At 40.1% G+C, this 22172-nt stretch overlaps 2 protein-coding genes across 2 annotated transcripts; both read right to left on the minus strand.

The window, feature by feature from the left end:
- Positions 1 to 1951: 1951 nt before the first annotated feature.
- LOC133138453 (glutathione-specific gamma-glutamylcyclotransferase 1-like) lies at positions 1952 to 4171 on the minus strand. The gene is made up of 3 exons (XM_061257232.1): positions 3593 to 4171; positions 3284 to 3319; positions 1952 to 3034 (listed from the first exon to the last, which is right to left on the minus strand). Exons 1-3 carry the CDS (start codon positions 3767 to 3769, stop codon positions 2624 to 2626), a joined length of 624 nt encoding a protein of 207 aa, XP_061113216.1. The 5' UTR covers positions 3770 to 4171; the 3' UTR covers positions 1952 to 2623.
- A 6826-nt stretch (positions 4172 to 10997) lies between these two features.
- Positions 10998 to 20793, minus strand: LOC133135594 (delta-like protein 4). The gene is made up of 11 exons (XM_061252727.1): positions 20350 to 20793; positions 19961 to 20221; positions 19509 to 19566; positions 18571 to 18834; positions 17149 to 17209; positions 15703 to 15833; positions 15139 to 15308; positions 14629 to 14848; positions 13351 to 14089; positions 12705 to 12813; positions 10998 to 12147 (listed from the first exon to the last, which is right to left on the minus strand). Exons 1-11 carry the CDS (start codon positions 20410 to 20412, stop codon positions 12142 to 12144), a joined length of 2082 nt encoding a protein of 693 aa, XP_061108711.1. The 5' UTR covers positions 20413 to 20793; the 3' UTR covers positions 10998 to 12141.
- Positions 20794 to 22172: the final 1379 nt, after the last annotated feature.

Raw genomic sequence — 22172 nt, forward strand, 5'->3', positions numbered from 1 at the left:
TGATAGGGTCCACAGTGATAAAATATATTCTAGAGTAGACTAGCTACATATGGAATTGTTGTGAGCATAGTTTATTTTTAAATAACACAACAGCTAACAATGTACTAACAACTGAAATAGCCTTTGCCTACACTCAGCGGGTATTCATACAGTCACTCACAAACAGTAAAACATTATTTATTTTCTGTACACAGCATCATTTTTCAGTAACACTATGCTATGTTGCAACTCAGTAATCAAGTAGACGTTTCACTTATGGATATGATATGTCAGTGGCCATCAACCAACTAGCTATGATGCCAAGTAGCAGTTGGTAACTTACGCGCAAGGAAAGAACATTGTGATCATACCAGCACTTAGGGTGTAAACTAAGTAATCATGGCCCAACATTTGCTGATTTTGAAAGTAACTAGTAGCTAACTAAGCCTCTAGCTTGGACTTTCCACTTGGTGCAACTGACCCTTGGGATTTTTTTTACTCGCTGGCTAGATAAACTCAGTTTATGTAAAGTATAGGGCTGTAATGTAATTTAAATGGATAAACTGTATTTTGTTTCTTGCCTTGTCATTTGACAGTGCTGTGTCCTGGGTATTCGAGGAGAATGAGCATCAAATACCTCTAAGACACGCAGGTAGCTGTGTAAATAATAACTTCATACTTGGGCTTGAATTCATGCATATCACACAAAAATGGTAGCTGAAACCCATTCAGATAAACACCAGTTCTTTAATTTATTCAGTTAAGATAGCAGCATGTGTTCATTATGCTGCCTCTCCGCCCCCCCCCCCCCCCCCCCCAATGTATCTGGAAAATGCTCTTTTATGAACTTTCACCCAGTACAGAATTGTTTCTTTTAATCCTCAATATGTTTTGCTTGTGAGAGCATGGCCCCTTTGTGGTATGCACATTATCACATGGGAGACCCCTATGGCTGCACATGCATGTGCTCCTGCAACGTGACCAAGGTTCACTTGGGGTGGGGGGATCACCTCAGTGCTCTGCTATGAACAATTTTCCCAACATAAACAGTGTGCCATTCAGCATGTTCAGCGACTGCAAGTTCAGCTCTGCAAGTTCATGCACTGGTGCCTTAACACTGCACAATACAGATATGTCGAAGGGCACTCCTTATATGTCAACAAGCACAATTGTACTTGCAATAATGTAAATATGGGACTTCCACGGGACAGCCTGGTCTGCAGCCAAATGCATGTGTCCTGAGACACATCTAGAGAAAAGGGCACATTGCTCAGTAGATGTTATCAGTTTACAACCACACACTAATGAAATTGTGTTAAAGACATATTCTGTACGTCTTGAGATTATCAATATACTGCAGTGTATATTTAGACCTTGTGCTTGACCTGACAGAGCTACAGAGGACAAGATGCCTCTCACAACAACCAAAGATATTTGAAATTTGGTTTTTGTATTTTGTGAGATAAAGAAACAACTTTGTGTAAGTTAGGTTACTACATTAGTGGTTGTAATAAATGCTTAACTTTTTGCTTATATTTACTTCAAAAGATACTAACACATAGCATTCCCATTTTGCATTGCAATGTCTGCTAAATGAAGCTGTAGCTGAGGAGGATTTAGTCTAGAGATAAACCATGATAAATACATAAATACATAAATACATGATAAATATAAATTGATGTGAATGATCTGCATGTATAGTGTTTATAAGGGTTTCATATTGTATATACTGTAACTTTGGTCTTCTTATAACTGAATGTATTTCTAATTCCATTTTTTATTTCTAATTAATCATATCAACATGGGACAGGAATCATCAGCAGATTATCTCAAGAATATTTGACAAATTTACAGTTGATCATCTCTATGACAATATTTTGTTCTCATTCCAAGTCTTTTAGCCTCTAAACCACACTGAAACATTAGTCTTTTAAGCAGGTTTCAACACATTCAGAGACATGACAGGCCATAATTAAAATTTATATTTTATTGAAACATGTTATTCATGAAAAAATAGAGATTAAATAAATATATAAATATATATATATATATAAATTATTTTTTCCCACAAAGGAGGAACAACCGCAAAGACAGTACAGCAAGAAACAGTTTATAGGACAAAGGACATCTGTCAAATATTATCACTATTTATACACGTATACATAAAAACTTACATACTAAAGGTATGACCATGCATATTTGTATGTGTACTCTGCACCAAGACAAGGAATTAAGGGATTACCATTCACCACACAGTATGGATATTTAATGTAAACATGTATCGACAGTGCACCCTGTAGTTGGCCCCACATGTCAGGACCTGCATATAGCACCTGATTAATCTAATGTAAAATGTATATAATTACAATTGCACAATACTCAAAACATATTTTACAAACATATTAAAAGACAGTTAAGAACACATTATGACTCCCGTTATGCTGTAGCTTAGTAAAAGGCACTTCTGTACCATTTAAAAAGGCAGTTCTGTTTACAGTGTATCTGTTGTGTACCTAATTGGTTGAGTATTACTATTACATGCATAAGGACATTTTGTGGATAATAACAGAAACACAATACAGTGGCTCATAATATGACTACGTTTATGTTTTGTAGTAATGTGTCATTTAAGTTTAGTGCACATTCAGGCAGTTACAATAGCAGCCATGGCCTGCTTGGATCCCAACAGGTAAGGCATCAGTGATAGGATGGCAGCCTCAATGGCAAACAGATGTTCATCCTCCACTTCCGGGCAGTAAAACCTCATGAACTCTACCAAGCGGAGCAGGTACTCAATGTTGTGGCCTGTCTTGCCTCTGCAGATGGCGATCTGGGCTGCAATCTCTTCAGGACTGGCGGGCCCCAGGTAGATAGGGTTGTCGCAGGTAGCGATGTAGACCAGGGCCAGGTGTGGCAGGTGGCCCTCCTCACGGGGGAAGAACTCTACAGCCTTGGTGATGTAACCCCCCAACGCGGTCTCCCTCATGTTCAGGTACTTTAGGCACTCTTCAATCTCTGAGCCATTTACTTCGTAAGCCACACCCCAAGTACACGCCTACAGGAGATTGTTGTGCGAATTTCACCCAAGAAATACCATCAATTTTCGTAATGCAGACAGTAAAAGCCTAACAACAACAAAAAAAGTATTCATAACCGGCCAACTAAGCACTTCCGAGGTGCTGCTGTAATTGTTTTTAGGAATATGTCAGCTAAAGTACAATATGATGCTAGGCACTTTAAGGGTTCTTTTAGCATGCATGTTACTCCTGGGCTTTATGCAGAAACAGCCATAAATAGGACTTACGTCTTTATCTTCAACAAGAGTCACCACTCTGCCAGGCTAAATAACGGAAAGAAAACGAGCAATTGATTAGGCTGTGCATTCAATGTAGTACATTAATTTGCCACGCTAGGGGATTGATTTGTTGCCTGGTATACAGAATAAAAGTCATAATACACGTCATCGGCAGCACGTTTACACCCTAGAAAACAAGTGAAGCCATACATTAAGTTAAATTTTTCGCTGGCTTACTATAGAAGATGCAAGTGTCATGTGGTAAAACATATAACTACGCATTATGAACGCATTACGCTGAGCGCAAAGGAGTCTTACCATATCTTCATCTCCCCTGTGAAAAATATCACCGTGCCAGAAGCGTCGCTTGTAACCCTGGATGTACCCAACTTTTCTCTTTTTGAATGTGAAATCCGGTTTCCAGACCAAGGAACCGTAACCAAATATCCACAAACTGGGTTTCTCAGTCATGTTTTCAGTTGTCGTTTTGTTCATACTTGTGGACGGAAGGCGATGGTAATTTCTATTGCAGTAGGTTTATTTCCTTCTGTCAAGGAATATGTTTTTCAGAATATTTTCTGTGGTATTTAAGCGAAACCGCAATGCAGTTTCTACGCCGTAATTTCGCCTTATCTTTTGCCGTTTATGAAGCATACCGACGCTTAGTATTGTTGAATTTTCCGCATTTAAATCATTTCCCATACATGTTTCTTTACTAGAACATAAATAGTAAAATCTTAATGGTCTTCCCTTTTGTCTTTGGATTATATCATTGAGATAATTTTGGTAGCCTGTAACTATTATATGACAGTATAGCCTATACAAAATTGCATCGAGTTAAAAGCTGTCTATTCAACCATCTCTAGAGGTTAAGCAAAATGTGAACGGTGGAGCGACCTGACTGTGAACGTAGCTATTTATACTCCAAATGCACACGCACGTGCTTTTGTTGTGGTAAGCAAATCAGGCGAGCTTGTAGACCAATGATATCACAGAAAAAAATGGATTGAAATGCAATGTATCCAATGAGAGATTTGCCCGTTACCTTGATTTTACAAATAACACAGCTTGGCGTTCTTATTTGTGTAAACAGCTAGCTAAAGACACCTCTTTTCATAGTGATTGGAAAAGAGTGGTGTCAGTCAAAAGAATTTGAGTTCTAAATGGCTTTAAATTATTAGATATGCCTAAGGGCGGTGCATCCATTATTTGCATAGCTACTTGATTCATTCAGCGAATACACCATTCTTGTTTTGTCCAGAGGCGGGATGCGGTAATAGGTCAGTGTTTTGACCATCTGAAAACCAAAATGAATAGAATTCATAATTCGCCCGCTTTTTTATTGACTATCATTTTATATCATAACGTGATATAATGAACTAAAGGTTGAAATCCGTCTATATCCTGAGCAATTGCTGTATTTACACATCAGAGAGTCATTTGTGTTTATCGCAGGGCGTGCGGTTGGGTGTTTCTTATGTTTGACATTTAATGTTTTTAATATCAAATTTCGTCACGAAGACCTGGGGCATGTTCTATCTGAAAACGTGTTCAACGTGTTTGCTTCCGTTTAGTTGGTGTGTCGGGGGTGTAGCCCGAAGCAATAATGATGTAGGCCTATACTTTCAAGGCCGGAGAATTTCTTAGACGCTATTGGAGAAAACCGTACTATGTCAGTCAGTCCGCACACCATTTGCGTTTTGTCAGGGCTGAACGCCACTGAATCTTCAGCAATTACACTTTTATTTTAGAGTTTATTGTACCCTCTTGTAGGGCATTTTACATAAGTGTGCCCTTCTGCAGACCCCCAAAAGGAAACAGACTGTGTTGACCATGTCAGGTTGGTGAAAAGACTGCTCGTCAATACAGGACTATTGCTCCCATCATTGTGCTGCCTCTGCACAATTATGCCCCCTCAGTGGAACGCTCCCAGAACTGATGAGTTGAAATAGAACTGTATAAACCATGGGTTTTCCACATACAGTGTTTGGTGTCTTTAGATAGCTAATGTTGTGGGAAATAGTTTGATGTCATTGGTGGTGTAGTACGCTGGTTGCTGAATAAAGGTCTTGAAACAGCATTTGGAAATAAACCACAGGTAATGCAAGTTACCTGTGAGTCAGCATCCAGCTGTGTTACAAAGGTTAACCAGGTTTGTTAGGCATACAGAGATAACATCAGCAGGACCATTGTTGTTAACGCTGTCTTGTGACTCTTTATTTGATGATTTATTGTTTTCCTGTAAACACTGGGTATGTAGAGGGGAACGTGGAATGGTTCGGGGAGACTCGCTAATACGACCTCCTGCGCACCATTTGCATATAGCCATTCATATTACACCTTGTTATTCTTGGAACACATTGTCATTCTATTTCTGCAATGCACATTGTTGAATACATTGTATTAATCTGAACCTGCATCCTATTGACTCGCCCCACTGCATGTGTAGAATCCATGTTAGACAACCAAGGATACCTGCACCCCATAGACACTCGCCTACACACCAGTGCCATCACACGATACATAAGTGTAACATTGTAGGCTATACAGGCCACAGGCACGTCTGCTTTTACATAGATGGATAGCGATCGTATAGAGCCACACTATTGGCAGACATTTTTCTGTTAGAACAGAGGAGCAGAACTGAGTTAGAACTGTCAGGCTGCACGTATTTCCTTGACCTCTCAGATACTTCCGCCTTTTGGTGTATTTTGGGGGTTCTTACACTCTTATCTACGTACACTTACCTACGTCTACATGAATCTACATTATTAGCTATGACAAATTGTTACTCGAGCTGAAGAAAAAATAGGTGATTAACTCCATTTATCTATTTACACAGAGATAATAAAATGTAAATCAAGTAAAATTGAAATAAACATTTGTCCAGATTCAATCTGAAATTCATAAATGAAAGTATAATGTGGAAACATTTGTGTTTCTATTTAATTAGACAGAATGAATTTCCTGATATTATCTGCCAGAAGGACGTTAGTCACATCAGCTAAAAACGACAGTTTGTATTTTGCATGCATACAGTATGCTGCAAGAACAAAGGACAAACATGCCCACTTGTGCTGTTGTCTGAAACATGCTGTGCTCTGTAGTTTCATATAGATTGGCCATGACGTCAAGAGATGCTGCTCCTGTGTCCACTGTGTAGTAGTCCTGGCATATAGCAAGCGATTAATCCACTTACTCCACAAGGAGCTAGAGACAGGATGCCTTATAGTGCATTCCCCTTCCTGTTGGGCAGACCCTGGTGATCAGCCTCGAATTAAGTCTGATTTCGTACCTGTGCTGGCAGGTTTAGTTCAGCATGTTGAGCCATTTCCAATCCACAATATTTGGGGATTTTATAAATGGGGGAAAAAAAATTATCCTATAGTTAATACTAGATTATCTATAAATAGAGGCATTAGCTGGAATCATGAGATACAGGCACTCTTAAGCTCCTTAAATGTCTGTACCTTGTACAGGTATGCCTTTAGCTCTGCTCTATAAGCTGCTAGCATGCCTGGTCATCAACGAGTGACAGTTTGAGAAGCCTATTTACCTCCTTCCTTCTGTGACCTTCGGCAAGAACAATCATGCTATGGTTTTGACCCAGCACGCACTGTATCTGATGAGTGCACCTCGGAGCGAGGCTGATGAATTGTCCCCTTGGAAAAATAAAATGGGTTTTGCTATGAAACTCAGCACTGTGCACATGCTCAGGCAGATTCATCCTTTTAGATGTACACGTTTGACCGGTGCCAACGAGCGCAGCCTTATCAACGTTGTCTCAGCACGTTGACCTGCAGCAACAACATGGAAGGCACTCTGCTTGAGAGCCACAGCCACCCAATCCAAACACAACCTGTCAAAATGAACCGCATTGCTGTTCATTTAAGTAGGTAAATGTTCCCGATGCAGAACAAAAAGCTGAACAGGTTCTGGTGCTGGAAATGCCTGTAAAAATCGACATATTGGGACATGACACACACCAGTAGGCTGTACTGTAGAAGAGGCTGTACTGTAACCCCCATGCTTTGTATATTGACATAACAGCAATCCTTTCCACACCTTGATTTCTTTCATACTCTATCCCACTGCCATTCTGGATTTAATGATTTCTGTAAAAGTGTGTATGGTGATCTTGTAAGAAACGTGTGAGCATATGTACATATCTTCAGCTTTAAAACTAATTTTATCTTTCTATCTTTTGTGACACTTTTATCTAAAAGGCATTCGCCGATGATCATTTAGATTGACCATTGCATTAAATATAAAATGTCTTAATAGTTCAGTTATTTTGTATTTACACAAGAGCCCCCTGCTGAACATGCTAAGATAATGAAACATTGTATACATTCCATATCAAAAATAATGAATTAGAATTTTCTAAAGTGAATGAGGGAAATTATAACAATGTTTTTTAAAAAGATATCTGACCCTGTTATTTACAGATTGATTGCCTGACATATAGAATTAACACTACTGAAGTGTTAGCATATTCTGTGGTAAACACAGTATTAGAAATGTTATTTACTGCCATCTGGTGTTAATTAATTGTATTACTACAAAATTAAATATTTCTGTCCTGGGCAATCACTGAATATTTTGCTGGCATCTATGGGATCTGTTTTGTATTCTGTATCATCTGCCAACTCTCAGAGATTACAGTTCCATTCAGTGCAGTTTCACTTCCTCAGAACAATTTTCAATTGAGTAGGTTTAATAATGTGTAAACATAAATCAGAGATATTTGTTGAATCTTCAGTTATGTTTCACTGGAGTTTGATGGTTTATATGTATTCCAATTTGTTTGCAATTTGTCCTAAAAATATAGGGATTACCAGTGTTTACATACCTGGGCATTTATTTTTTACCAAATGAGGATGTAATAGATGTAAGAAATAATATTATTCTTCATATTTAGAAAATGTATTAGCTGTGTGTGAATTTCATTTATGTGAAGCACCTACATGAACACAGTTTGTAACAGAGATGCGTGAGAAACAGTTGGCCGGTGCGCTGTGCATTTTAATCAGACAGGAAGTAGGAAATGATGTCACTTGGTAACAAACAGGATGCTGTGATTATAACACAATGAAAATGCTTGGCTGTGTGATTGAAACCCAAAGGCCAGAGAATGGGCCAGAATGCAGATGACCCACTGCTGTGGCTGCAGTGCAGGTCGCAACTCAAAGGTTTTTACCAGATGACTTATTGTAACATAAGAAGTGCTTTAGCCTGGTGCTGGATGAAACGCAAATTGGTGTCTATACTTTTAGTCCTTTTTTCTCCAACTGTGACTGGTAAAAAACGTTCTGTTGGCTAGCAGATGTGATGGTGATCAGCTGGAAGTGATTAGAAGTGATTAGATTCACTCTTGAATTAATTTTGAGTTTAAATCATAAAAATGAAATCTACACGCAGTGATCACTTTATTAGGTAGACCTGTACATCAGCCTGTTAATGCAAATATTTAATCAGCCAATCATATGCAAGCAACTAAATGCATAAGAGCATACAGGTGTGGTCAAGTGTTTTTCAGACAAAATGTCAGAATGGGGAAAAATTTGATCTAAATGACTTTGACCGTGGAATGATTGTTGGTGCTGGATAGGGTGGTTTTTGTATCTCTGAAACTGCTGATCTCCTGGGATTTTCACAAGTTTGCAGGAAATGGTGTGAAAAACTAAAAACATCTAGTGAGCAGCAGTTCCGCAGGTAGAAATGCGTTTTTAAGGTCAGAGTAGAAGGGCCAGACTGGTCAAAGCTGACAGGAAGGTGACAGTAACAAATAACCAGACATTACAACAGTGGTATGCAGAAGAGCATCGCCGAACACACAACGCGTCAAACCTCTAACTGGATAGGCTACAGCAGCAGAAGACATAATAAGTCAAAAAATAAATCTAATAAATACCTAATAAAGTGCTCACTGAGTATATTCACCACATTTTTTTTGGGACCCCATACTGCTTAAGGCAGAGGACCTTGATTGGCTTATTTTGACTGCAGATAAAAGAAAAAGGGTACTTACTTAAATTTTGTCTGACTCTCTTTAAATTTGAATAGTTTTGAGTTAATTTGCATGCAAGTATAAAACATCCTAACTTTTTATCTCCCCTTTGGTTGCCTCTTATATATCTTCTGTCTGGGATGTTATGGATATGGACTTGTACAAGTCCATTATGAAACAATAAATTAAAAACAAGAACAAGGGAATAACTGCATAATTTGGCACACAATTCACAGTCCCTGATTAAATACACAATGACCTTGCATTCCAATCTGTGGAAAGCCTGCGCATGACAACATTATGGGTGTACCAATTCTAAAGGCTGTTCATTTTAAACCATAGCACGTGCATGGATGCGGTTCTTTCTGGCAGTCTATTATATGCTCATGGGTATTGTGCTGGTCGATTTTTTGTGTGTGTGCCAGTGGTTTCGTGATGAGCATTCACCAACTTTCAAAATGGTTGTATATATGAGGCTAGTCAATGGTGTAATCAGGCCTTGATTTCTCTAGAATTTGTTCCAAAAAAGTGCCAGAGATGGTGCACATTTCAATGTTGCTGTAGCATTGTACACAGCGAGGTGGTATTTTTGACAAATGGGCTGGTAATGCAAACCTGAGCCCCCTGGATCGTTGTGTATTGAAGTTTTTAAATGAAGACCTCATTGTGATATGATATTTCTTTGAGCCTGTAATACGTAATGACCATTATGCATTCTGTTTAAAAAAAAATAAGGAAATAAAAAAGAGTACTGAAGAACTTTATCATAGATAGTCGGAAAATTAGAAAAATTCTATTTCAGGGCAAAAAAATCAGGACTGTGAGAGATTCTTACAGTAAGCAGAAGCCTTGAATTAACCCCAAAGGCCCATCTGTATGTGCCATTGGAGAGCTCCTTGTGTCTTTGTCGTATGTGGAGGGAGAGAGTGTTTGGCTGTGATGTTGACTCTAACCCTGAATGGGGTCTGGTCTCTGAGTGTTTTATTGGGGCCTCATTCCCCAGTTCATGCTCACTTGGAGGGGAGGCATATGCTGGTTTTCACCGTACTGTGAGGTCACACCCCATGGCATCTGCTTGGCTTTGTTAAGTAGATGCTTTTTCCTTCATTTGCTCCTCGGTTGTTTTTGTTTCAGAATTCCAGCTTAAGGGGCTGGTATCCAAGGAGACGGATTAAAATTTCAAGCTAATTTAAAAGTACACGGGCAGGAGGGGTGATGGGAGGGGCTTGGCGATGCAGGGATGGGGTAGTGCCTCTCAGTAACGAAGCGCTAATATCGACTGCTGTGGCCAAGTGTTAAAAGCTTGGCATGGCTTCATGATTTGCTGTTTTGATAGATTCATGTTAACGTCCCCCATGCATCTCGGGTAACAGGACTGTATTTTTGGCTGTTTGTTTCGAAATGGCCAATTATCAAATGCACTGAAACATATTTCTGTGTACGGAACACTGATTCAAATTTCTGTGATTTGTCAATTTCCATTCATATTAAAAAGATGTAATATTTAAGATAGTTTTCATAGAATAGATACTGCCTCTGCGTGTTCATATGTGTGATTACTATAAGTTACAAGAAAAACCCATCTATGCAGCCAGGCACTTCTGCTAAGTCTTAACTAAAGGAACCTTAATCATTCCCAAAAACTAGATGAAGTGATCAGTCTGCAGTTATCTGATCATTCTCAACATTTAATAAGACCAACAAACAACAGTGTACCAGGAATGTTTTCATTGTTTAAAAAAAATCAAAACAAAAAACAAAAATAAATTCATTTTTGCAGACATCAAATTAAAAACAGTTTGAAGGAATAACATGTACACTTCAGACATTTTTCCCTTATAAATATACATTATATACAAAATAATTTTATAAAACATAGAAAGATCAGTGCTTCATAATATTTAAATTAACTAGTGAAATGCTAATTTTAAAAAATAACATTATTGGTTCTGTAATTTCAATACTAATTATAGGCAGTCCGTGGTATGATAGTCACTTTTAACTCTTCTTCTTTGTCTTTATTTATGGGCAGTGTTGCATAATAAGTAGTAAATTGTACTTGGTCTAGAATCCCGCTGGCACTGCTCTGAGTATCGTGGTCCCGTGGTTTTCTCTCAAACTCCCTTTTGAATAAAAACAATCCCTTTTTTCATTTCTGTCGTGCAAAGGATCCAAGACGAGTGGGGCACCAATTTAGCTCTTAAACCCATTTTTTAAGGCTCTGTGATTTGGGCTGCATACAATCTTTATCAAAGTTTGGAAAGTAAAAAAAAGTCATTTTACACAGTTCACATACATCTTAGACATTCTCCTAAAAATGAACCGTCTCCAGTATGTTTTTTTTTTCTTCAAGAAATATTTTTCGTCTCTTTGTCCCTAATTGGAGAATTAATTTCCCTTATGTTCTTGCATAGCGCTGGGAGCTGACTAGACGTGGCCGGATCCTCCCACTGTATTGTTGGCTGTTAGCTCGGCGTTTCGCCGATCATCACACCAAGGCGGAGCGTCTTCTGAGGGAAACTCGTTTCGCTTTGTGGGGCATCTGCTCGCTGTAGCCGGTGTACGCTTTTCCTGTTGCTTCTCATAGCTGTGGGTCCATCGCATGAGCACCAGAGGCAAAGTGTCCAAGACTTGTGTGTTTGTCCCACAGTTCAGTCACTTGTGAACATTCTAACTCTAGTTCAGAGTCCTATTGCATTCACAGAGCAGAGAACTGCTCCCTCCAGTTATCAAGTTTTAAAGAGCAGCATTTCCATTTAAATAAATCCTAGTCTCTTTTATATTTGTAAACAGTCCAGAAGATATTCCTCCTAGGTAATGTTTTTTTTTTTTTTCATATCTTCCACAGTTTATCAGTTTATACCTAGAAAAGCAGAAAGGGAAATGTGTGAGATTCAAGATAGCTGACGAGAATAAGGAAATTCAAGTATAACTCATGATCAGACAACATACTGGTCATTACAGTTGGTTGTTATATTTGTCATTTTGCTTTACTGGGTATGCTCTCATATCCTTGTTTTTATTGGCACAATCATGACTTCATGAATTCCTTTCAGCACCATGGAGTTCAATCACAGGCCATGACAAATTAAGAAAAATCTAAGGTTGGTATACATGTACATGCATTAGACCTGCACACATGCATGAACTGTATATCTACATAAAACATCGTTTTTTTCAATTTTATTTATTTCTATTTCTATTCTTATACATTATTACGACCATTCAAGGATTTATGCATTTTTTTGTTGCCTGTAGATTTACATATATACATTATCATGATACCCATGAATATTAACTGTTACACCAAAAATAACCATGCAGGGACTGAATAAGAACCATTTTCTGCAAATGAGACTAAACACCTCGGGTTTAAGCATGCAGACATTTTGCAAAATGCAAAGAGAAATCAGTGTTTACCTCAGTTGCTATGACACACTCATTCCTCTCCTCCGCTATTACAAACACAGACTGGTACATTGAATCTCTGGGGGAGCATATGGTTGATATCCTACACTCTGGTTTTTCACTGCGAACACAAATCAAAAGGTTTTATGTTAAAACACGGAATAAAATTGCATGCCGCACCAATTTGCTGGATGAGCTCATCCAAACTTTAACAGCCTTCAGTTTCACCTCATACTGATGGAATATGTAATGCTTCCTAGAAAAGCGGACACAGTTTCAAATAAAGGCACATTTGGGATGGCAAATAATTGGGCAAATCTGTATTTTTAAGAAAGTGCAATATTTAGAGAAGAAAACACAAAATATGAGCACAGGTTATGGTTGTGGATGCCTATGTGATCTGTTTGACTGATGTCCCTACCAGTAGTATCAGCGCTCTCTAAGTCTGCGTCACTGAGGTCAAATGCGTAAGTGCGCATCACAGCCAAAAGCTGCACGGATAATGTTACAAGATAATTCTCCTCATTCAGTCATCATGACAAGCCACGGGAATGTAAGCTATATGAAGAATACGAGGACCCCGCCTTCTGACGTGTTTAAGGTTTAGATACATTAAGCAATCTGATCTAGGAATCTTCTAGAAAAAGTCACTCCTTACCTGTACATTCTACTCAATGGTATTTTCTCTTCTAAACATTTTTCATAGTTGGGACTTTTCTCCTCTTGGGATGGATCGTCCTTGAAGTCCTTGGAGGATTTGTAGTCCACTAAGTGGTAGTTATTGTGTTTGTAGTTGGTTTTTTCAAGGGCGCAATCCACCTCCAAGTCGACCTTCTTGTTGGTGTTTTTCAGCTGCGAGGCAGGTATCAGGTTGTCCTTCTGGAAGTCGGAGAGGTTGTTCATGGTCTCCGAGTCCTGCTCCTCCTGACTCCTCTGCCGCTGTACGTGGCGGAGGACCATAGCCACCATGCAGAGCAGCACGAGGAGGACCACCAGGCCCACGCCCAGGGACACGGCCGCCCAGTGGAAGGAGTCACCCGAATCCACACTCATGGTGGGGGTGGGGGTGACGGGCACGTTGTAGGACTGGCAGTGGGAGCCGCTGTAGTGGGCGGGGCAGATGCAGGTGAAGGACTGGCCCCCGGGGGTCCCCTCGGTGCAGGTACCCCCGTGGAGGCAGGACTGGGAGGTGCAGACGTCCAGGGCCCAGTCGCACTTACGTCCGGTGAAGCCCGGGGCGCATATGCAGCTGAAGTCATTGAAGCGGTCCACGCAGGAGGCTCCGTTGGCACAGGGGTTCTGAGCGCACTCGTTGATGTTTATCTCGCAGTGCTGGCCCGTGAAGCCAGTCCGACACTGGCACATGCGCATGGCTCCGTGGAGGATGCAGCGGCCTCCTGAGCAGGGGAAAAGCACAGATCACACACTCAGTCAGTCCTGCGCAAGACCAGTGCAACATAACCAACAACATCTAATGCGCCAGGGGACCTCATTTAAAACAGAACAAAGTGTCTGTGTGTTTGTTTCTGCAGAGATCCTGATTAAAGATTGCAGCGCACTGAATATGGAGGAACAATGAATACTGTAGTAACAGTAACACAAACTGTCTTCAGATAAGGAATTGTAAATCAAAACTCAACTCAACAATCAACAATGCCTTAATTCTACAGTTCAATCGACTCTTATATAATAGAATAGAAATAATAGAAAATACGTTATCATGAATATCATCTGGCCGGAAAAGAACAGGTAGCAAATTGGATAATGGCGCAGCTATTAAGGCTGAGAATCGCCTTAGCAGTAGTCTTGTCTTCACTACAAGCAGAAGTTGGTTTGCAGCCTGGAAACCAGCGATGTTAAAAACGTGTACAATGGCTTCGACCTTGCATTTAATCCCATTGTCAGAATGTCCCGGGAGAGGAGTCTTGTTGCGTACCATTTGCACACGGGAGAGACGTGCACTTGTCAACTTTCTTCTCACAGTTGAGCCCAGTGAAGCCAGGGGGACACTCACAGACGTATCTCCTCCCATTGTCCTTCTCGTTACACTTCCCATTGTGGAAGCAGGGCGAGTCGGCGCAGGTCAGCAGGCTGTGCTCACAGTGCGGTCCCTCGAACCGGGGCGGGCACATGCACTCGTAGCCGTTCTCCAGGTTCTGGAAAACAATCAGACGGCCATTACCAACAACCCCTTCCCTACAGGGAAACATCCCACGGAGGCTCACAGCATATCAATCATCGTGACCCCGTTTGGGATATGCCCGTGAAATCAGGTTTGAAAGAGGGGGCCGCCTCGCCTGACAGGGGCGCCTGTGCAGGAGGTCACACGCTCACATTCTTTCACGTCGACGGAAAAAAAAAAAGGTTCGCGCAGATGAATGAAAACAAAAACAGGAAATTCTGTTTGCGCTGTTGCCGTGGGAAACTGGAGTCCACCGGGGCTTACCGTGCATCGCCCTCCGTTCCGGCAGGGCTTGCTGTCGCACTCCCTGACCTCCAGCTCGCAGTTCACCCCTGTGAATCCCGGCTGGCAGGCGCAGGTGTAGCTGCCCTGTCCCGTGTTCATGCAGGTGGCTCCGTTGCGACAGGGCTTGTGGTGGGTGCAGTAGTTCAGATCTGCTCGGGAACACCGAAACGGCTGGTCAAAAGGGGGTTCACACAGAGACGCCCAACAACTGAGACACTACTCTACTGTTTGTTTTCAAAGACAGCTACAACACACTATTAATTATAATGTCAGCATTCACTGGAAGTCACACACAGACATTACAAATCCCTCGTAAGTGTATAGTACATTACGATTCCCTGTTCCTTTTGCATGATTCCATGCAATAACCCTAGTGAACCAGATAGAGGGTTCCATACGTAACTAAAAAGAGTTCCTCTATGGAGACAAGCCAAAGAACCCTTTATCTGAGAGTGTAGAATGCAGGTGCATTGTAGCGTATGTCCATGCTTTCTGCATGTGTTTCAGTGCGTGGAGTATAAAGGCAAAGGGCCGATGGCTTACCCTGGTCACAGAGGAGTCCTCCCCAGCCTTCTTTGCAGTTGCACTGGCCGGGCAGCTCACAGGTGCCGTGCTGACAGGCTGAGTGTCTCTCGCACTCATCACAGAAGGTTCCCTGCCAGCCCTTCCTGCACCTGCAGGAACAAGCCACCACCCCGTTACAGTCATTCAGAGGCTCACTCTGCTGCCCACATCCTGAGGCTCCACAGTCTCTCCTAAGCTTCAATATGAGAGGGTTCAATGCTCACACTGCAAATTATTAATACATTTATGTGTCTTCTACATATTATTTTAGTTTGAGTGTATATTTTGATTTTGCCGAGACAGTGTACAGTGAACTACTATTCAACATTTTTACTATTTCTGACAACATGCTGGCTTTAATTGCTCATATTTTGGCATTTTGTGTTTGTTTCTTTCTAAAGCATGGAAAATACATGTTCAGTGACTCCAAAGTAGCTTTTCCAGTTGCAGTTACGTTTACAGTATGCATTTCTTTACGTTATGTAAAGCTTTCCAGCTTTTTTATGTTACACCTCAAGGGGTTGTACTTGTGCAACTTATTCTTCAGAGTTCATGTTTAATCTGTTTCAGTTGGAACTATTTCCTATTGTGCTTGCATCCTGAATGCCAGTATGATAGAAAATGTTACTCTAAGTTGTTAATTAATGCTATACATGTAATCAGTTCATACATAAAATCCATGGAAATATAACTTTACTGTGAAAACTGATTCTTGGAGTTACTTTAAACTTTTCTTGCTCTACATCAGAAACTACTGAATTCACCAATAGTAACATTGGTAAAGCTGGCATAACCTCACAACCATCTGCATATATCTAAAATATCCTTCATAGCACTTAGAAACTGGCAATACAAAATATGCAGTAAAACTGTAGTAATATTTTATCACTTTAAACAATTGCACACCCAAAATGAAAGTATGCAGAATAGCATCTAGGGCCAGTTTCACTGACAAAAACTGAGCCTAGTCCAGGACTAAATTTGATCTATGTCTGTGAAACTGGCCCATCGTATTTTAACAATGTTTAAATAAATCCTTAAATGCTTTCGAGTGAAATTTCAATATGTTCCCTGAATGCTTTTTAAGAGACTTTCCACGATTTTCTATGTGCACAGCTGTAGCATAGTGAGTATTTTACAGATTAAACAGAAAGAATCAAATGCAGATATAATAAGGTTGCATTTTATGGCGTTTATCCTCTAACTAGGTCAGCCCTTGTGGTGGACTGGAATGGTATTACAAGAATTATGCTGGTATATTGCAAAGAAAATTCAGACCTAAGGAGACTATTGAGCCTGCAAATTGATAGCCAACACAGGCTAAAATATTTAATGAACAAAATTTGGATTTATGAGTTCATATTTACATGACACAATTACTTTTATTAAACCAGTGCTGAATTATCATTTAGTGCATATACTTACACACACTCCCCTGGCTGGGTACAATTTCCAGTTCCTTTGCTGCACCCTTCAAGACAGATTGCTATAATGTAAAAGAGAACCTGGCATTAGCTTCGTCTACAAGCGACAATCCATCCACACACGAATACTCAAAAAAGGTTTGCTTACGTTAGGGCTATCATTGTACAATTGAGCAACTAAACATATATTGTGTAGAGGTTATGGCTTTGCGGTCTTCGATTTATTTATTCGATTTACATCGTTATCCTTTCTCTATTTAAATGAAACGGAATCGAACCTATTATCCAAGTATCCACAAGGAAGTCGGTTAATTTGCTACTGCCGTGTTGTGTTGTATGTGACATTGATTTTGCATGGTTACAAGGCTAGTGTTTAACGGCTGGTTAGCCCTGAGCAGATGCTTGCTCTCAAAAGCGGACAGCTGCTCCATTGTTGTTTGTAGGCTGTGCGAACCATATTTGCAGCTGCTGCGCTCCCACTCAACAATAGAGACCGCAATTTAGTGGCGCGTGGCGGATAATAATGCTGCGATTAACCCGGCGCGTGCTGCTCTTCTAATAGAACGCTAGCCTGGGATTAAGCAACCCCGCACGCGTTCAAAATGGGAGGGAGAAACAAGAGAAGGATGGAGAGGAGGGAAGGTTCCTCAAGCGCACATTTGCTAATTTATAGGTAAGCAGTCCGGGTAGTGAATAGCAAAAAAATGGGACTGCGGTGACGCAGATTTTCGGTTTGCCCTGCGCCACAATCACAACACATCGTCATTATAGATTTGTCGCGAAATTGAACATGCCTGCTGCAAAAGGCAGCACGTTGGTTTCCCGTTGTTTTCACTAACGTGACAACAAGCACCAACTTCAATTCTGTATGGCAAACTTATCACAGCCAACATAAGCAATACAGTTCCACAGATGCTGTTTTAACAAAAAGGTTACACCAACGTGTAGCCGATCTATTAAGAGACCACATCTTCCTCGACCACGCAAATGTATAAAATTATACATCTATGCATCTATTGTACTTAAACGAAGGCTTTTAAGCTCTCTGTAGCCCGACGGACACTATATCACTTCACCACTGATGTAAACAGGCTATGTCGCGTGATTTTCATGATTAATTTCGTATCCTACATTCTTGTGAATGAATATTGACAGCGTTAGCCCTGGCTATCATTTTACAACCTATTGGATTAATCGAGAAAAGCACAACCAAATGCTGGCGTGTCCACGAAACGAGGACACCTGCCGTTTACGTCCAGTGTCCAGACTTTGGAGGAATCCACCACACTAATACGACAGATGCGTTGTCTAAATAATCGAAATGCTACACTGTTAAAATATGTTAAACTTTTAAAGAAACGTGATGTTTTGAAGCAAACCCAAGTACTATTAGGCCAGTAGATTGTCCTCTCCGGTTGCTTACGTTCGTCGCAGTATTGTCCCTTCCAGCCAGGGTGACAGGATATGTGCCCATCAGGGTTGCAGGTGTAGTGGCCAAAATGGTCGTCCCTGGGCGTGCATTTTTTGGAACAACGTTCGCCGTAGTAATTTTCATTGCAGATGAACCGGTAAGAATACCTTAGCTCTGTCTGCTTCCCGGTCTGAACATCCTGAGACCACTCAGCCCCTACTTCCAACTTTCTTTGGGTGGCAAAATAGCTAATCAATAATTCGGTGTTGTTTCTGTCTGTAAAGAAGAGGACAAAATACAAAATAAATTAGAGGTGAATTTCCAATGGCATGCTGATTCTATTCCAGTGTACGTATTTAAGGATGTAGGCTATATGAATGATTGACATAAAACGTTGAACAGCTTCTTAAACACATTTAATTTGGATATTCGAATAACAGATGGTGAGCTGGTTGAACACCGGGTTTCATTTTGCTCCATATCAAAGCCCATAAGCCTTTCTTTCAAGTGCACAGTGTGCTGCGATTGAAATTTCCTCTTCCTTTATGTCAGCAAAACATTCTCAAACCATTATTCCCTTTCCAAAGGGCGGAACAGAAAAAGGTGTAAAATACAGGAAAGGCAGTCAGAAGGTTTTTGGCAAGGTTTAAATATTCTCACCAAAGACCAGCTCACTTTCCCACGCCAAAAATAAACTAGAGGAAGTGCAATTGTGTTGGAGTATAAGAATGAAAAAAAGTGTTTTGCAGCACGTAACAACAAATAACGTGAATAGTTACTCGCTAAATTGCGATTAATTTAAGACTGGAGCTAAACTGCTTTAAACGTAAATATATTTTGATATTTGTATTAAGGCAATATAAGTAATTTTTAACACTCCCCACGAACCTTGTTTATATGAACTATGGAGACATGTCGCCCTCTGGTGGCAAAAAGTTTTATGTACTTACCTACAGGTAGGTCCGCAGAGGGAGAACTCCAAGCTTCAATAATTAAAGAAAAGGCCCCCTAAAAGAGCAGAAGTTAGTCATTACATATGAATACATGTAAAACAAACAAACAAAAACAAACAAACAAACCAAAATCTGAATAACCTAAATAAATAAATAAACATTCGAGTCTGTAAACCAGAAATTGTGAAAATCGTAACATGTAAATGATATGATAAAAATAGTGTCGTTGTTAAATTTGAGACCAACAAATATGATTTGTAAGTGAACTCACTGACTTGCTTTCTGTAGTTAGCCAATTAAAAGTGCAGGCGACTATGTAACAATAAATATACACGCATTTCAGAATAGATGCCTGTCATTCTTAAACTTCCAGTTATTCAAAACTTCAAGTTTTGCTTCATGTTGAATTCTTAATTGGTATATTTAATCTCCAGCATCAGGTGTCTTACCAGCCATCCAAAGTTGATCGGCATGCGAATAGGTTTGCTGAAACTGTCACCTTCCACAACGCTGAACGAGTTGGTTCCCAGTACAGGAGTAATGACGTCGCCGAAGCGACAATCATCAAGTAACACCACAGCCTGATAATTCTTCAGGCAAACTCGGAAAAAAGTCCTGCAGTCAGGTTTGCACGCATTGCCATTCGCCAGTAATCCTTTATTATTCTTAAATTCATGAAGGTCGACCTCGAATACACCGGTTCCCAAAACCTTAAGGAAGAATAAAACATCGAGTTATACATAATCCTAAATATCATTAATAATAATATATTCAGAATGATAATAGTATTGATCAAACATTTCCCAGGATCCAGAATATAGAGGGCATTGCAATTTACCTGTGCTGATATCGTTATGCTAAGTGCAATGGTAAAGGTGAACCAAGCTGCCATCCTTTCCATTTCTCCTTGGCAGCGATGCGTCGCCTTCAAAATAACCTGTTCCCTTCACGGCGCTCCTATTCCAAGTGTTCACAATAAGATAAAATAAAAACGAAAAATAAAAATATATCCTTCTTCGAGCTCACTTCGCAGAGCCCCTTCTCAGTAACTCCAAACCACGCGCAGGTTTTGAAAATCCTTGTTATCCAACAGTGCAGGTTGAAAATATCAGGATCCGTATCCAGAGCTTGCCACCCCCTTCGTTTCGTGCTTGTGTTCACTGTGTGTACACTCCAAAATGTTATTTCATTTGCTGTCCTGTCGAAGCCACTTGTGTTTTTGCTCATTCAAAAACGCGCGTCTTTCCTTGTAGTGACAATAGCTGCGCAGTGGAGACGCTACTTGCCAGGCTTACTATTCCTAAATGGAGAACGCTTGTCGCCTCCCACAGTTTATATAGTTGCTTCGTGTCCGTGCTTCTCATTATATAAACTGTCCATCAGTAAACACCGCCCACTTTCCGCCCCCCCCTCCCCCGCCTGCCCGACAACACAGTCATACCCAGATTTAATACCCCACCGCTATGCTGACCACCAAAGGAGACAGACTGATTATTAACAAGCCGAGCATCTGTTGATATATTTACAGCACACAGGGGAGTGCATATACAAATATATGTGTAGATGGGTGAACATACATATTCGCTAGCTATAGGCTACTAATACTAGCTTATATTTATTTCAATTCATATTTAATACGAATCACAGTTCATTATCTTTAGCCTTACCCTACCTCTCATTATTGTGTTTGGTCTTATTGCATTACATTATTGGAAGCTCACATACACTGGGATCATATGAAAATTTCTGATCCTTGAATTTTTGAGTAGGCCTTTCAGGTATTGGCTATTGAGGCGAGGAAGGGATATCAATGTATTAGAGCAAATTGCGCCACTTCATAGGGTATTATAGAATGAATGCACATATTATAATTAAGAAATGTATTACAATGTTCAACTTAGGAGATTTTGCTAAGATACTGTATATTGAAAACATGAAACTTCAAAACATGTTTTTTATTGTAAATGTATACGAAATGAAAATAAAATGACATTACACACACATATCAATCACTAGGCTAGAACAGTTAAGCTTATCATTCTAAACACCAAATGAATACTGAGCTATTATGTATGTTTTGGCAGTGTGCTGAAGTACTGGCCCTGCTAATGTATTTCATATGAATATCTCTCCAATTTGTAACTTAGGTTTACAGCCTATTCTTATTTGACTGGCTGCACCGTGCGCCCCTGACGCTCACCCAAGCGATTGCCGCGTGCCTCTTATTGTTGGGTCGCGTGTCCCTCATTAAATCCTAGCGCAGAGCCTCTTTCATGCGGCGTTTTGCTTAAGATTGTAAAAGCGATGGGGGATAACTATTCAGCTGTATGATAATGAGCTCGAATCTGAACGATATGCTTCCGTAAAATGATAAGCCCTCGTGTGCCCATGGCTAACCGGGAATTTTAAGGACAGTGCGCAAAGACGCTGGCGAAATGCAAAGTTGCTTTGCCTATATACCAGAATTTCCTTAATACACACCTTAAAATAATAATCTATTTAGCATATTTTATTTGTTCAAGGTTAAATAATATTTACAGCTCTATTGAAGAAAATGACCTTAGGGATTGCAATAATGATGAAATTATCTATCACCTTCACAATTAGAGGTTATTTAAACATACTATTATTTAATTGACTATTTTTATATCGTGTTTATAT

Source organism: Conger conger, chromosome 1 (assembly GCF_963514075.1).
Source record: "Conger conger chromosome 1, fConCon1.1, whole genome shotgun sequence".
In the NCBI taxonomy this organism is placed as follows: Eukaryota; Metazoa; Chordata; class Actinopteri; order Anguilliformes; family Congridae; genus Conger; species Conger conger.

Bases quoted from the DNA above. Each gene is read 5' to 3' on its own strand.
- LOC133138453 (XM_061257232.1), bottom strand. From the start codon at position 3,769: ATGAACAAAACGACAACTGAAAACATGACTGAGAAACCCAGTTTGTGG. The intron at 3,320-3,592 runs GTAAGACTCCTT...TCCGTTATTTAG, and splicing joins ACAGGGGAGATGAAGATATG to CCTGGCAGAGTGGTGACTCT. The intron at 3,035-3,283 runs GTAAGTCCTATT...AATCTCCTGTAG, and splicing joins CTCTTGTTGAAGATAAAGAC to GCGTGTACTTGGGGTGTGGC.
- LOC133135594 (XM_061252727.1), bottom strand. From the start codon at position 20,412: ATGGAAAGGATGGCAGCTTGGTTCACCTTTACCATTGCACTTAGCATA. The intron at 15,309-15,702 runs GTAAGCCATCGG...GTTCCCGAGCAG, and splicing joins AGGACTCCTCTGTGACCAGG to ATCTGAACTACTGCACCCAC. The intron at 12,814-13,350 runs GTAAGGAGTGAC...TTGTGTTCGCAG, and splicing joins CCATTGAGTAGAATGTACAG to TGAAAAACCAGAGTGTAGGA.